We start from the raw sequence: 14,442 nt of genomic DNA on the forward strand, positions 1-14,442 counted from the left end.
TTAAATTTTTTTTTAAAATGTTTTAAAGTGTTTTTGGGGTGATCTCCATTCATATATTTGACAGGTCTATCTGTCAAGTGTACGAAGGGAGATTCCCTTCTTTGATTGGCTCCCCATGGCCCACGTGATCCCAGGGACGCTTGCGAACCGTATGCGCCTCTGGGATACATGGGCCCTGCACATTTCGAGTTGGAGAGGCCCAGGGGCGGAAGTGTCCGGACCTCGGTAGCCCTCGGGTAAGTCTGTAGATTTTTTCCAGATCGGAGGCCTCCGCACGCAGGAAGCCTCTGATCGGAAAATACGGCCCAATGAAATAAAGGCAGCCATTTGGAATGTACAGGCGCTCAAGCAGAAAATACTGGATCTACAGTATCTGTAGCCTCCTCACTGATCTGTGTATGAGCTCCAAAGTGTTCACTTAGCCTTGAAGGAATGCATGCCTACATTTTAGCAGCAGAATAATGCATTGTATTTTATTTGTTTTAATATCTTTTTCTTTATAAAACAGCCCATTTTCTGACTTGCCACAAGCAGTGCCACAGGATATTCATTAGTATATTATTAAAATTGGTATATCTGGTGTCCACAGATAATCCAGATTGTTATGCTTTGAGTGCTTCTGATCTGCTGCCTGGAACTGATTTGCATTTTCTAATCTGAATAGTTCCATGATCAAACAACAATTGAACTTTGGTCTGAGTCTGTGTTTACTGAACATTTACTTTGTGGCCTTAACAGTTTTAGCAGAATAATGCATTGTGCATTACATGATATAACACTCCTACCCTTATAAAATAGCATATCATCTGACTTACCATAAGCAATAGCAGGGGATATCTGCTAGTTATATTTATTTTGTTTCATTTACTGTTGTCATTGTAGGGTTTTTCACAACTCAAAATTGATATAGCACTGAAGGGTGTATAATTGTTATAATCAAATGTGGAAGGCTCCAGTACCAGGATATTTCTGGGAATACACATTATCAGCATTATTTTCATATGTTGATTTGGGTTTTAGAAGAATCTGAGTTATACTCACTCCCAGTCCTGTTTGACCCTGAACCATAACCTTTAGTACTGCTTCTTTTCTTTCTATTATGTTCACCACGTTCACATGTGCAGTCTCTTTCCCCATCTATCACTGCTCTCGCTCGCTCGCTATCTATCTTTCGTGCTACCTCAAATTTGTTTCTCTCTAAACCACAACTCCCCCCACATTTCTCTCTCATGGACACTTTTTGTCCCATATATTTTTCTCTCTTGTGCCTTCAGCTCTGTATCTCTCTTTCATTCCTTACACTTGTTTGTATCTCTCCTTTCTACCCTGGTCTGTTTTGCTTCTCTTTGTTCCTAACTCCTTTTCAGATATATCCTGCTTGGCTTCTCTTTATGTCTTTATCACTGTATCTCTCCATCCAACTCTTCCTTCTCCACCTCTTTGATTCAGTATCTCACTTACTCCACAGCTTTTTTATAAAACCTAAAACATTGCAGATGTTGCAACTTATCGCTCAGCCAGTCACATTCTTTGACCACCTAGCCCCACTTATTATCCAAATCCCATGTTGATTAGTACCTGTCCTATTACAGGTATGGGTTGTGATTAGATGTCTCATGCTAGTTTATGCTGGGTTGCACCATCCTCTTTGGCAAACTACTCATGTTTTGGTCTAATTTGATCTGTTCTTTAGCAAATTTGTAATTTTTGGGGTCCAGACTAATTGTATAAGTTTAGGGTTGCAAAATTCCGGGAATTTTTAAAAGAGGAAACTTTCCATGGGAATTTTGAGTTTTTTTGCACACTGATGGTTTTTGTCTCTGACCCTTATATTATCTTTGTCATCAAAATAGACATACTGTTCCATACAAATAAAAACAGGCTTTCAAAACTTTATTTAGGTTATAATTTTGAACTTTATTGAACCCCACAAAAAAGACCCATCTAAAATAAAATAAAAAGAGCGTCAGCTTATTTAGCCTGTAATTTGTCCTTATTTTGTCCCTTTGAGTCTTCTACTCATGAGTCTTCTGAGTCTTCTACTCCTCATTGCTCCTCCTGATTCTCTGACTCTGGCTCTGACGTGTCCATTTCCTCCTCTGTGTCACTGTCTAGCTGTGTGGTGGACACTTCTGTATCTGGCTCAATAAGTTGTAGGTTCGCCCGGATAGCCACCAGTTTCTCCACTCTCTTGTTAGTCAGCCTGTTGCGCACCTTTTGTATGCGTATTCCCAAAAAGTGACCAGTTTCGTTCAGAGGCCACTGATGAAGGTGGGATTTGGAGTATCACCGATGCAATGGGTGACAGGGCCTCAGATGCACAAAGTCCCTTCCACCAGGTATGTGTACTGATATGCTTGCATGATTCCCATATCCCGTCCCCATTCCAAAGACCTTGCTTGGTAGAGAACTTTGCCAGACTTCCCAGAACTTTGCCCACGTCCAGATTGAGGTGGCGTGAGAGGGTAGAAATCACACTGTTAGCACTGTTGACCTGTTCTCCAGAAAGTATTGGTCTCCCAACATGCTTTGGGTCCAACATGTATGCTACAGCATGAATCGGCTTGACACAAAATTCTTGACGTGTCTATGAGTTGAACAATTGCCTTCTCCTCTGCTTTGAGCAGCAGGGATGTGGGTAGGGCAATGCTGATTTGTTCTTTTAAATCAGCAAAAAGCCTGAACATCTGACAAGACAGCGTCATCTCCTTCAATCTGAGCAATTGCAGATGCTACTGGTGAGAGTAGTTTAAGGCTGCTAACCACTCTCCCAAAACACATCATCCAGCAGTATTTTCTTGATGGTGGTTTCCATATCCCCAGACTGGGATATTGCCATTTCTTGCAGCGACTCCTTACCCTCCAGAAGGCTGTTGTACATTATGACAACGCCACCCCATCTAGTGTTGCTGGGCAGCTTCAGTGTGGCGTTGTTGTTCTTTGTCATTTGCTTGGAATTGTAGGTTGCTGCAACTACCTGTTTTCCCCTGACATACTTAACAACTTGCTTGGCTCTCTTGTACAGTGTTTCCACGGTTCTCAAACCCATGATGTCCTTGAGGAGCAGGTTGAGCCCATGAGCTGCGCACCCAATAGACGTAATATAAGGATAGGCCTCCTCCACTTGAGCCCAAGCAGCCTTCATATTCGCAGCATTGTCAGTAACTACTGCAAAGACCTTTTGTGATCCAAGATCGTTGATGACCGCTTTCAGCTCATCAGCAATGTATGTGCCTGTGTGTCGGTTGTCCTTCGTGTCTGTGCTCTTGAAGAACACTGGGAGAGGAGTGGAGATGATGTAGTTTATGATGCCCTCCCCTTGTACATTTGACCACCCATCTGAGATAACTGCAACACAGTCTGCCATCTCTATTGTTTCTTTGAGCTTTCCTTGGACTCTGTTATACTCAGCCTCCAGCAAATAAGTAGACAAAGCATGTCTGGTGGGAGGACAGTATGCAGGGCGAATAACATTGAAAAATCTCTTCCAGTACACATTGGCTGTGAGCATGAGGGGTGAGCCTGTTGCATATACAGCTTGAGCAAGGCACTCATCTGCATTCTTCTGGCTATGGTTATCCATTGTATCAAAGAACCTTCCAAGTGGGCCAGGAGTTGCTGATGATAAGGAGCCTGATGCTGAATGAGAACCATCATCTTCTTGAATGGAAGCAGAGGAACTCTGGGCTGACTGCTGTGAGCTTTGAGTGAAGTTGTTGCATTTGGATAAATGCTGCTGCATCTTTGTGGCATTCTTTACATATGGCTTTCTACAGTGTTTGCACATGTACACAGTCTTTCCATCTTTAATGCCTGGGGTAAAATGCTTCCACACATCCGACGGTAAACGTGGCATTGTTCTATGCAGAGAAATAAAGGGCATTTGGCTCTGTGTCGAACTGCGGTCGATCAGCACGATTGCAACAGGGTGAGTACATTTTTCCTGATGCTCCATGTGATGGAAGCATGACCTGTGCACGCACAACGGGCTACATCACCAATAGAGGGAGCTAATCGCTCATCCACTTATCCAACAATCAGGACACATTTGTTCACAGTCACACACAAAACTTGTAATTATTAAAACAAGCCAAGTAAGAAGATAAACATATATTGATTAAGAAATTCCTTCATAATTAAGATTCCATCTCTGTTAGTAATTTTAAGAGAGGACCTGTGGGGGGAAAAAAAATGAAAGAAATACAAAAAACCCCCCAAAAAACAATATTATGCCAGCATGTGCTTTTTTGGGCAAAATTCCCAAGCTAAACTTCCCGTGGAAAATTTCCAGAAATTTACTGGAAACTTTCCACCCCTTCGCAACCCTATATAAGTTACATGTATTTATGAAGGCAAAATGTAATTTCCACCATTATATGTTTGCTTTCCTCAACTTTAGTGTAACATGAAAGGTCTGCTATTCCTGTTCATTCAAAAGGTTATATTTTTATTGATAGTTATTGATTGTAGGGCAATGTGCAGACCAGGCATTAACAAATCTGCTTTCAGTTTCACTAGGTTATGCCAAATGTTAAGAACTATTTGCAAATAGTTGTTAAAATATATGGTTTAACTTTTCTATAGAAAATTTTGCTATGTTCAACTACTTATTACATTGACTGATCTTTTCATGTTCGTATTTATGCAGTAATATCTCACTTTAATACACTAGAATAGCCTGCCATGCCGTACTGGTGTATTTAAATGGCTGCATTACTGCATGCATTTTTTGTGTTGCTCACTTTTTGTGCGACTCCCAAAAACAGAAATGGCCTGCTGTGCAGTCCTGTTTTATGCCTTTAGGAATGGTTGTGAAATAATATGTCTTTGCCTCACCTGGGGCAAAATATGAGTGGAGCAAATATTAGAATCTGAGCCTTGCTATTTATTGACTCAGTTTGTTATAAAAAAATGCAGCACTTAAATTCTGCAGTGTCACAGGACTGCCTGGGGAACAAAATGTGTGACACTGGAGCAATACATTTTTCTGGGTTTACACTGAAGATGTAACTCTCTTTGAGAACCAAGTTCTCAGTGTAAATGGGATTACTGTTGCTTCACTGCAGACTTTTAAAGGAAAATATTAGATTATAAAAATTGTTTAATTATGTATTGAGATTTACTTTTATAGTTAGTGATAGGTATCTATTATTTATTGGATTATAATTACAGATGAGGAAACCCATTTGAGTTCATCCATCCATAGAGATCTTAATGTCTCCTTATTGTAGCATTAATAAAGTTTAACTTTAAGTACTATACAATATATTACGCATTTTATTTTATTGCAGGCTTTGGGGTTTGTGTTGTGGATAATCTGCTGGACAGATCTTTTCTATGCTTTCTGGGAAAGAAGTCAAGGATTTGGGCGAGCTCCTGTTTTCATAGTGAGCCCTGCATTGCTTGGGATTACAATGGTAATTACATTGCTTTCTATATTAAGATGGAAAATGTTGTCAAACCTTATTGCAAACTTTTTTTTAAAGTCTCTGTTTTGGTGCTGCAGTCATTGCTGTTCTTATTTAGAAAGGAAAACTAAAGCTAAAAGCTATATATTATTTGATAAAAATCAATTTGTGGCTCATTGTCGCTCATTTGACTGACTCCTCTGTGGTTGCTGACTCTTCCGTGGTTGCTGATTACACTTGAGACTTAGATGGATAGTCACAAGACCTGCATTCAGTTCACTCCAAATGGTCCTGATCTGCTCTTTACAAAAATAACACCAGTTTGTACGTAAAAAAAAAATCCCTGCCAATTTGAATGCTATGAGCTAGATAAGAACAGCACTGTTACAAGGTTTTATTGATTTGTACTGGGTATTTTGTTTTGACATGGAGTGTAAATTATGGATATTTGAACAAGATCATTTTGTGATCCATCTATTGCTTCTTGATTCATTGTAGTAGAATAACTGAGGAGCATTGTGAAAAAAGTTCCTTTTTTATAAAAAGCATCAAGTGATCTAAAAATTGAAGCTACGATGGTTTATTGCAAATTATGCAATTTATCTAAGTATATTTTATAAATCGGTTTGAATATGATTATATGGATAGTGTTAGATTTTTAAAATTTTTTATAATTAGATGTTCTATCCAATGTTCCCATTAATTTTTTTTTGGGTGCGAGGCCTCTTCAAAATACGGTGCATGCATGGTTTTTCCTATTTAAAAGCTGGTGAGCCAGTTGCATGGGAACTGCAGAGCATTGCGTGGCCTAATGGGAACATTGGTTCTATTTTTTCCTCAAAATTAATAAGGTTCTTAATGCTGAGGTCAAGTGTGCATAGATTTATGAAGTAGATCATACATGCAGTAGTAAGCGTGCACTTAAAATATAGTACTTGCAACCACACTTGATGGTTGAGGACTCCACCGCGTTACAGTTCTGAGCTCAGTATTAAGGTTAATTGAGCCGTTAGAATTCAAATCCTCACTATAATTTGCCACTTTTACACTTTTCTCTTACCCCCCTAACGTGACCATTTGCATGTTTCTACGTGACATGGTTACATCAAAAGGTAAGAACAACTTTATATGAGGAAAAAGTAATTGAAACCCATACCTTATCAATAACTTCTTAGAAGCTGATTTCCTTATTAACTAGCTCTTCTTACATTGGGCTAACAAGATCAATATACTGTAACTCCCTATTTCATTAACTTATCAGAAATTTCTTTCTTGTTGCATACAACTATTCCACCAAGTGAAATTTTTAATTATAAGTCTGTCTTTGATTCTGCACCATTCAGTACTGCCTAATTCCCCCATTCTACAGAAACCTTAATTAAAAAGATAATATTTTACTCGTATGTTGTCCTTTTGCAGGACTAACTGTTGTCTTTACATCCATACCAGTGTTTATAACCTCCCCTGAAACCTGGGAGCCAACAACAACTTACATTTATATAGCGCATTTAATGTAGTAAAATGTGCCAAGGTGCTTAACCAGAGCAATATCAATAAAAACATTTTTGACATCGAGCCGCAGACAGCGAATATCAGGACAGATGACCAAAAGCTTGATTAAAGAGGTAGGTTTTAAGGAGTACGTTAAAAGAGGAGAGGGGTAGAGAGCAATATTCCCGATGAGCTACCCGGCCGCACGGTGGTCTGGAGGTCCCGCACAGCTGGCTCACTGGCTTTTCAAGGGACAAATTGCGCATGTGTGGAAATTTGAATGGGCCACGCAGCCTGTTAAAGGGGCACCCAAAAAAAATTAGAGGGAAGATAGAGTTGGAGACGCTTGGGGCCAAGGCAGCTGAAAGCTCCGCCGCCAGTGGTGGAGCGATTAAAATCAGGGATATGCAAGAGGCCAGAATTGGAAGAGCGCAGAGATCTCAAATACTTGTAGGGTTGCAGGAGGCTACAGAGATGAGGAGTGGTGAGGCCATGGAGGAATTTGAAAACCAGGATGAGGATTTTAAAATTGAGGCGCTGTTGGACTGGGAGCCAGTGAAGGTCAGCAAGCATGGGTGATGGGTGAACGAGATTTGGAGCGAGTTAAAGTATGGGCAGCAGAGTTTTGGATGAGCACAAGTTTATGTCGGGTAGAAGATGGGAGGCTGGCCAGGAAAGCATTAGAATAGTCAAGTCTAGAGGTAACAAAGGCATGGATGAGGGTTTCAGCAGCAGATGAGCTGAGGCAGGGTTGGTGATGGTGCGGATATGTGGTCGGAAGCTTGGCTCAGGGTCAAAAACAACACGAAGGGAGGGAAACGGTGGTCAGGGAATGGAGTTTGTGCTGGGGACCAAAGACAATGGCTTAAATCTTCTCAATATTTAGTTGGAGGAAAATTGTGCTCATCCTATATTAGATGTCAGACAAGCAGTCTGACAAATAAGAGACAACGGACGGGTCCAAAGAGGTGGTGATGAGGTAGAGCTGAGTGTCGTCAGCAAACATGTGGAACCTGATGTTGTGTTTTCGGATGATATCACCGAGGGGCAGCATGTAGATGAGAAATAGAAGGGGGCCAAGGATAGATCCTGGGGGGGACTCCAGAGGTAACGATGCGGGAGTGGGATGAGAAGCCATTGCAGGTGATTCTCTGGCTACGATTAGATAGATAAGAATGGAACCAAAGTAGGGTATTTCCACCCAGCTGGAAGACGGAGGAGAGGCGTTGGAGGAGGATGGTGTGGTCAATTATGCAATGGCAAGTCTCCAATTAACTTCTCTCATTAAGTAGGTGATTACTTCCTCTTAAAACTTCTGTAAGGGTCAGTCTCAGTTCAAAAGTTCAGTGGTCACCATCTTAGAATTTAATGTGCTCCCACAACCCACGCAATGAGGGAGTCACCACCTTCACCCATTGAATGTGTGCCACTGGGTGCCAATCCAGAATTCCGAGCTGGAGCTCTGGTCTCCACTCAGCTGTTAGATGGAAAAGAGCAATCCATAAATTACTTTTTCCTGTCCTCCGCTTCTCACCTATCCACCACTGAGACCGGGAATTCGACATGTGAACAGCAAATGCACTCCTTCAATTCTGGCATCTTGGGCATCCCTGATTTTAATTGCTCCACCATTGGCGGTTGTGCTTTCTGCTGCGTAGGCTCGAAGCTCTGGAACTCCCTCCCTAAACCTCAACGCCTCTCTACTTCTCCTCCTTTAAGACACTCCTTAAAACCTACCTCTCATCTGTCCTGATACCGCCGCCTTTGGCTCTTGTGAAGCGTTTTGCTACGTTAAAGATGCTATATAAATGCAAGTTGTTGTTAGCTTCCAGGGGGAAGGCTTTAATTAAATGGTCTATTAAAAATGCAATCCTCTATACTGGTTTCTGTTAGAAATTCATTCTGTAATGAGTTCTGCTGTTTTGTACATGCATTGGATAGTCTCTCCCCTTTCAACAAAGCACAGAAAGCATTGAGGTAATTTGCTTACTTGCAAAAATGGTAAATACAGATAAAGAATTGTGGAATGCCAGTTAATCCACCTTTTAAAGCTCCAAATTAGACCTTCATTATTTCAAAACAATAAATGTAGATACTTTCTGTGGACACTGAAGAATTTTTGAGCTGATAAGGCTCAAACACATTGGCACTGAATCAATAGTTTATGCAAAATCTGGGTGCAGGGAAAATGTTTTATTGGGACTTTGCATCAGTTTATTTTTTCCCTATTTGCTCTTCCCTCAAACCCTGGTTAGAGATGTACAACAAGGTGTAACACATCTAGAAGAATAATGCAATTATTGTAGACATACAGAGCGAAACATTCTACTTTAATGAACTTACTCATAACTCATGCATTCATTAAATGTGAACTGACCTTGGGTTCACACTTCTGGCCTTTGCCAATTCAAATTGTTAGCGTCCACAGTCTGTTAGCGAGCTTGTTTCAACAAAATCAAAGGGAGAATTTATGTGGGGTTCTCTTGATCTCCCACCAAAACTGGTAGAAACCTTAGAAATGGAGTAAATGGGATTTTTAAAAAAGATATTTACACTGTTCCTCCAGGGTTTCTGCCGAAGTTACAGCACATGCAGTTGCAATGGATAGTCTCTCCCCTTTCAACTACTGTGGAAATTCCACCTATTCCTAATACTGGATATGTGCTTGAGCCTGCAAAACTTAACACATTTCCACCTTCTAACATTTGCAAAATATGTTTTTTAAATGGCTTAGAATTAGATTAGTATGTGAAAATTTACGAATGTCTCCAAAACTGGACTACAAGGCTTATTTAATTTTACAATGTAAGTGGTTGTATGGCTGTATAAGAGAGAAATCCCTGGCTATATGACCATGTAGCTGCAACCTGAATCCTAAGGCACTTTTGCCATCGTTCCATATGTACTTATTGAAGCAAATTAATTTTCTTAGTTGAAGTGAAAAAGCTTGATATTATTAGGACTTTAAAATTTTGTTCAGTCTTTTTCTGAATAAACCGCAAAAACATCAAGGATTTTTATCACTTTGCTGTAGAAAGCGTGTGCACTATTCAAAACCATTGTCTTCGGCCCCCATCACAAACTCAGTTTACTTGCCACTGATTCCACCCTCCTCTCGGACCGCTATCTCAGGTTCAGGCTGAGTGTTTACAACCATGGTGTTTTATCTGATCCCGGTTCCCGGGCTGAGCTTCCAACCTCCTATCCTTGCTATCGCAAAGACCGCTTACTTCCACCTCTTGACATTGCTTGTCTCCACTCCTGCCTTTGATGGTGAAAGCCTCATCCAGACCGTTGTCACCTCCAGAGGCAACTATTCCAATGCTCTCCAGGCTGGCTTCCCATTCTCCACCCTCTATAAATTTCAGCTCATCCAAAACTCCGCTGCTCGTATCCTAATCCACAACAACTTCACTCACCAATCACCTCTGTGCTCGCGGACCTACATTGACTCCTGCCTCCCCCTTGCCTCGAATTTAACATTTTAATTCTTGTGTTCAAACCTCTTCGTGGTTTCTCCCCTTCCTAACTTTGTAACCTCCTCTGGCCCCGCAACCCTCTGAGAACTCTGCTTTCCTCGAGCTCTGACTTCTAGTGCAACCCTCACTCTGTTGCCCCACTATTGACGGCTGTGACTTTAGTCGTCTCGGCCTGAGCTCTGGAACTCTTCCCCCTAAACCTCTCCTCCTTTAAGACCCTCCTTAAAACTTACATTTTTGATTAAGGTTTTAGTCACCCCTCCTAATATCTCCTATTTTATCGCCATGTCAATTTTGTTGGATTACGCTTCTATGGAGTGTCTTGGGATGTTTTTCTACATTAGAGGTGCTATATAAATGCAAGTTGTTGTTCAAAGGGCTGATATAGATACGAGCGCACACACAAGTTTAACTTGTAGGTGTGAGCTTTGTGATGCACAGAATGATTACTCTAACAGACACATTTGAAGTTAGAGCATGCCAATGCTAAATTATCTTTTCTTTGAAAAAAAACTAATCCTGTGTCATCAGTTGGTTGCAGTGTTCCTCATCCAGTATGAGAGGCTGAAGGGTGTCCAATCCTCTGCTATTCTTTTGACCTTTTGGCTCCTTACTTTGCTGTGTGCCATTCCACCATTGAGGTCCAAAATAATGCATTCTATACACCAGGTAAGAACAATTAAAACATTTTTTGTTGATGTGTTTAAGCTGGACTTAATTGATCTACATGTATTTATTTATTTTGATATTTAAAACCTAGTTTCAAAGTTGTGTTTCTTTTCTCTCCCCTTCCCCCCCCCCCACCCAACTTCTCTTTCCTGAAGGCAGTGACTGTTGCTGGGGTATGTTTCCATGGATACTGGTAGCCCTCTGATACCTCATCCAAGTGGTCATGTCTTGTGTGAACCCAGCAGGGAATGTCGACAGGTTATTTGACTGTGGAGGACATAACGGTCAAGCGCAGTCATGACTTCACCCAGTGTGCTTTTCTGATGAGTACTGGGCACTGAGACAGCACAACTGCTAACCTACTGAGATAGCTAACTTGGTATAGACCAGGGATTGAGCCTGCTACCTGTATGGCTTAGTTTTAATCCACTAAGTCATTGCAGGAGCTCCTGTAGTTGTGCTTGAGAATTCTTTATTAATAAAAGGCAAATCAGTTAAGTTATCTGGTATGTTAACAACCATTGAGAACAAAACAGCAATGTTTCACCAATAGGATGGCAAGGCAAGATGAGTATAAGAAACTTTAGTGTTTAACGTGTTTTGTACTCCAACTACACCACTTCCAATTAAGACTGTTTTAAAATCTAACAGCTGCTGATTGTACTTGATCATTGTCCATGTTTTAACACATTTACAATGTTGGTTAATTTGTGAACTTTTGTTCTGAATGTTACACCCAGCTATGTAAAGGAACCAGCTGCAGGAACTTTGTGGCTTTTGTGCTTATTTTGCACATGTTTCTGAAGCTCGAGACATATGGGGATCTTTTTCTTTTTCATTTTTGCTGTAAACATTTTGAATCTGCATGTGGGTTACCTTTGGGGTGGTTAAGACGAAGAGTTTGACATGTATGTTGAAGGTAGTGGTTATATTTGCTCTTCTAGCTCTTTGCACTGCTGTACTTTCATGGGGACTTGCAGCTTTCTTGGTATCTTGCCCAATTGGTCATCCTTCACGTGTCAACTTGGACACTGAATATTTGCAGACAATTTGACCATGGGTGGGAGGGGGTCATTAGGCCCATTCATGTTCACACAGTGCACTTTTCATCAGGTACTATTTAATATTAACTAGAAGGAAAGCCTGGCTAATTTCCCTTATATTGTCTTCCTGTCCCCCAATGCATTAAATTTAAAATCCTTGTCCTTGTCTTCAAATCCCTAAATGGCTTTGACCCACCCTATCTTTGTAACTCCTTCACTCTTGCTTCCCCTCCCAGGCCCCTCGATCCTCTGGCATTTTGTGTTTCCTGCTGTCCTTTTTAAGCCTTGCTGTCCGAGCCTTCAACCACTTCAGCCCCACTTTCAGGAACTCCTTCCCATAGCACCTGCTCCTTTCCACCTTTTAAATATCTTCTTAAAACCCGTTGTTTCAACAGTGCTTTGGGTCACTTCCCCCAGCTTACCCTTCATGGCTCACGGTTCCCTTGCCTATCTTTTTTTTCCTCTTCCCCTCGTCGTTTTGTATGTTGAAGTTGCTATATAAATGCAAGTTGTTGAATCATGATGATTAGCGCAGAGACAGCAAAGAGAACTAATAAGAAGAAAGAGACATATATAATAGCAAAATACTGCGGATGATAGAAATCTGAAATAACAACAGAAAATGCTGGAAATACTCAGCAGGCCAGGCAGCATCCGTGGAGAGAGAAACAGAGTTAACGCTTCAGGTCTGGGACCCTTCATCAGAACTGGAAAAAGCTGGAGATGTAATAGATATTAAGCAGGTGCAGAGACAGGGGGGGGTGGTTAGGAGGGGAGGAAGGAATTGAAAGAAGGCCCTGTACTTTTGTAAGAGGCAAGAAAGATAAAATGTTGCAAATGGGAATGGCAAAAATCATACTGCATGAAAAATGGGGGCAGGGATAATTATCTGAAATTGTTGAACTCCATGTTAAGTCTGGCAGGCTGCAAAGTGCCCAATCGAAAGAGGAGGTGCTGTTCCTCGAGCTTACTTTGAGCTTCATTGCAGCAATGCAATAGCCCGAGGACGGAGAGATCAGAGTGGGAGTGAAGCGGTGAATTAAAGTGACATGCGACCGGAAGCTCAGGGTCACCCTTACGGACTGAACGGAGGTGTTCCGCAAAGCGGTCGCCCAATCTGCGTTTGGTCTCCCCAATGTAGAGGAGACCGCATCGTGAGCAGCGAATACAGTATATTAAATTGCAAGAAGTACAAGTAAATCGCTGTTTCACCTGGAAGGGGTTTTGGGGCCCTGGACAGTGGGAAGGGAGGAGGTAAAAGGGCAGGTGTTGCATCTCCTCCGCTTGCACGGAAAGGTGCCAGGTGAAGGAGAAGGGCTGTTGGGGGTGATTGAGGAGTGGATCAGGGTGTCGCGGAGGGAGCGGTCCCTTCGGAATGCTGAAAGGGGAGGTGAGGGGAAGATGTGTTTGGTGGTGGGATCACGTTGGAGGTGGCGGAAATGGCGGAGGATGATCCGTTGAATTTTTTCTCCCCTTGTCCAGTCTCTTCCTACCTACATTCGCGACTCTTCCGACCCCCTCCGCCACTTTAACAGTTTCCAGTTTCCTGGCCCCAACCGTCTCCTTTTCACTATGAACGTCCAATCCCTCTACACCTCCATCCCCCACCAGGATGGCCTTCGGGCGCTCCGTTTCTTCCTTGAACAGAGGCCCAACCAGTTCCCATCCACCACCACCCTCCTCCGCCTGGCTGAACTTGTTCTCGCATTGAACAACTTCTCCTTTGACTCCACTCACTTCCTCCAAATTAAAGGTGTTGCTATGGGAACCCGCATGGGCCCCAGCTATGCCTGCCTGTTCATAGGATATGTGGAACATTATTTGTTCCAGTCCTACTCAGGTCCCCTCCCTCACCTCTCTTTTTCCGGTACATCGATGACTGTATTGGTGCCGTTTCCTGCTCTCGCCCTGAACTAGATAAGTTCACTCACTTTACTTCCAATTTCCACCCTTCCTTCACATGGTCCATCTCCGACTCTTCCCTTCCCTTCCTTGACTTCTCCGTCTCCATTTCTGTCGATCGGCTTTCAACAAACATCCACTACAAGCCCACCGACTCCCACAGCTACCTGGACTAAACTTCCTCCCATCCCGCTTCCTGTAAGAACTCTTCCATTCTCCCAGTTTCTCCATCTCCGCCGCGTCTGTTCTGACGATGCCACCTTCCATACTAGTGCTTCCGACATGTCTTCCTTTTTCCTCAACCGAGGATTCCCCTCTACCGTGGTTGACATGGCCCTTGACTGTGTCCATTCTATTTCCTGCACTTCTGCTCTCACCCCTTCCCCTCCCTCCCAGAACCACGATAGGGTTCCCCGTGTCCTCACCTTTCACCCCACCAGCCTCCGCATT

General features: G+C 42.2%; 1 protein-coding gene across 1 annotated transcript in view; it reads left to right on the forward strand.

Annotated features, from left to right (window-relative positions):
* Positions 1–14,442, forward strand: part of abcc1 (ATP binding cassette subfamily C member 1 (ABCC1 blood group)) — a 133,204-nt gene that overhangs the window by 14,959 nt on the left and 103,803 nt on the right. The window contains 2 exon segments of the mRNA XM_086002247.1: positions 5,292–5,417; positions 10,910–11,047. Of these exon segments, the coding sequence (XP_085858373.1) occupies positions 5,292–5,417; positions 10,910–11,047 (264 nt within the window).

The sequence above is a fragment of the Somniosus microcephalus genome, chromosome 11 (assembly GCF_052327205.1).
Source record: "Somniosus microcephalus isolate GS21.2 chromosome 11, FLI_Smic_1.0, whole genome shotgun sequence".
Classification (NCBI taxonomy): Eukaryota; Metazoa; Chordata; class Chondrichthyes; order Squaliformes; family Somniosidae; genus Somniosus; species Somniosus microcephalus.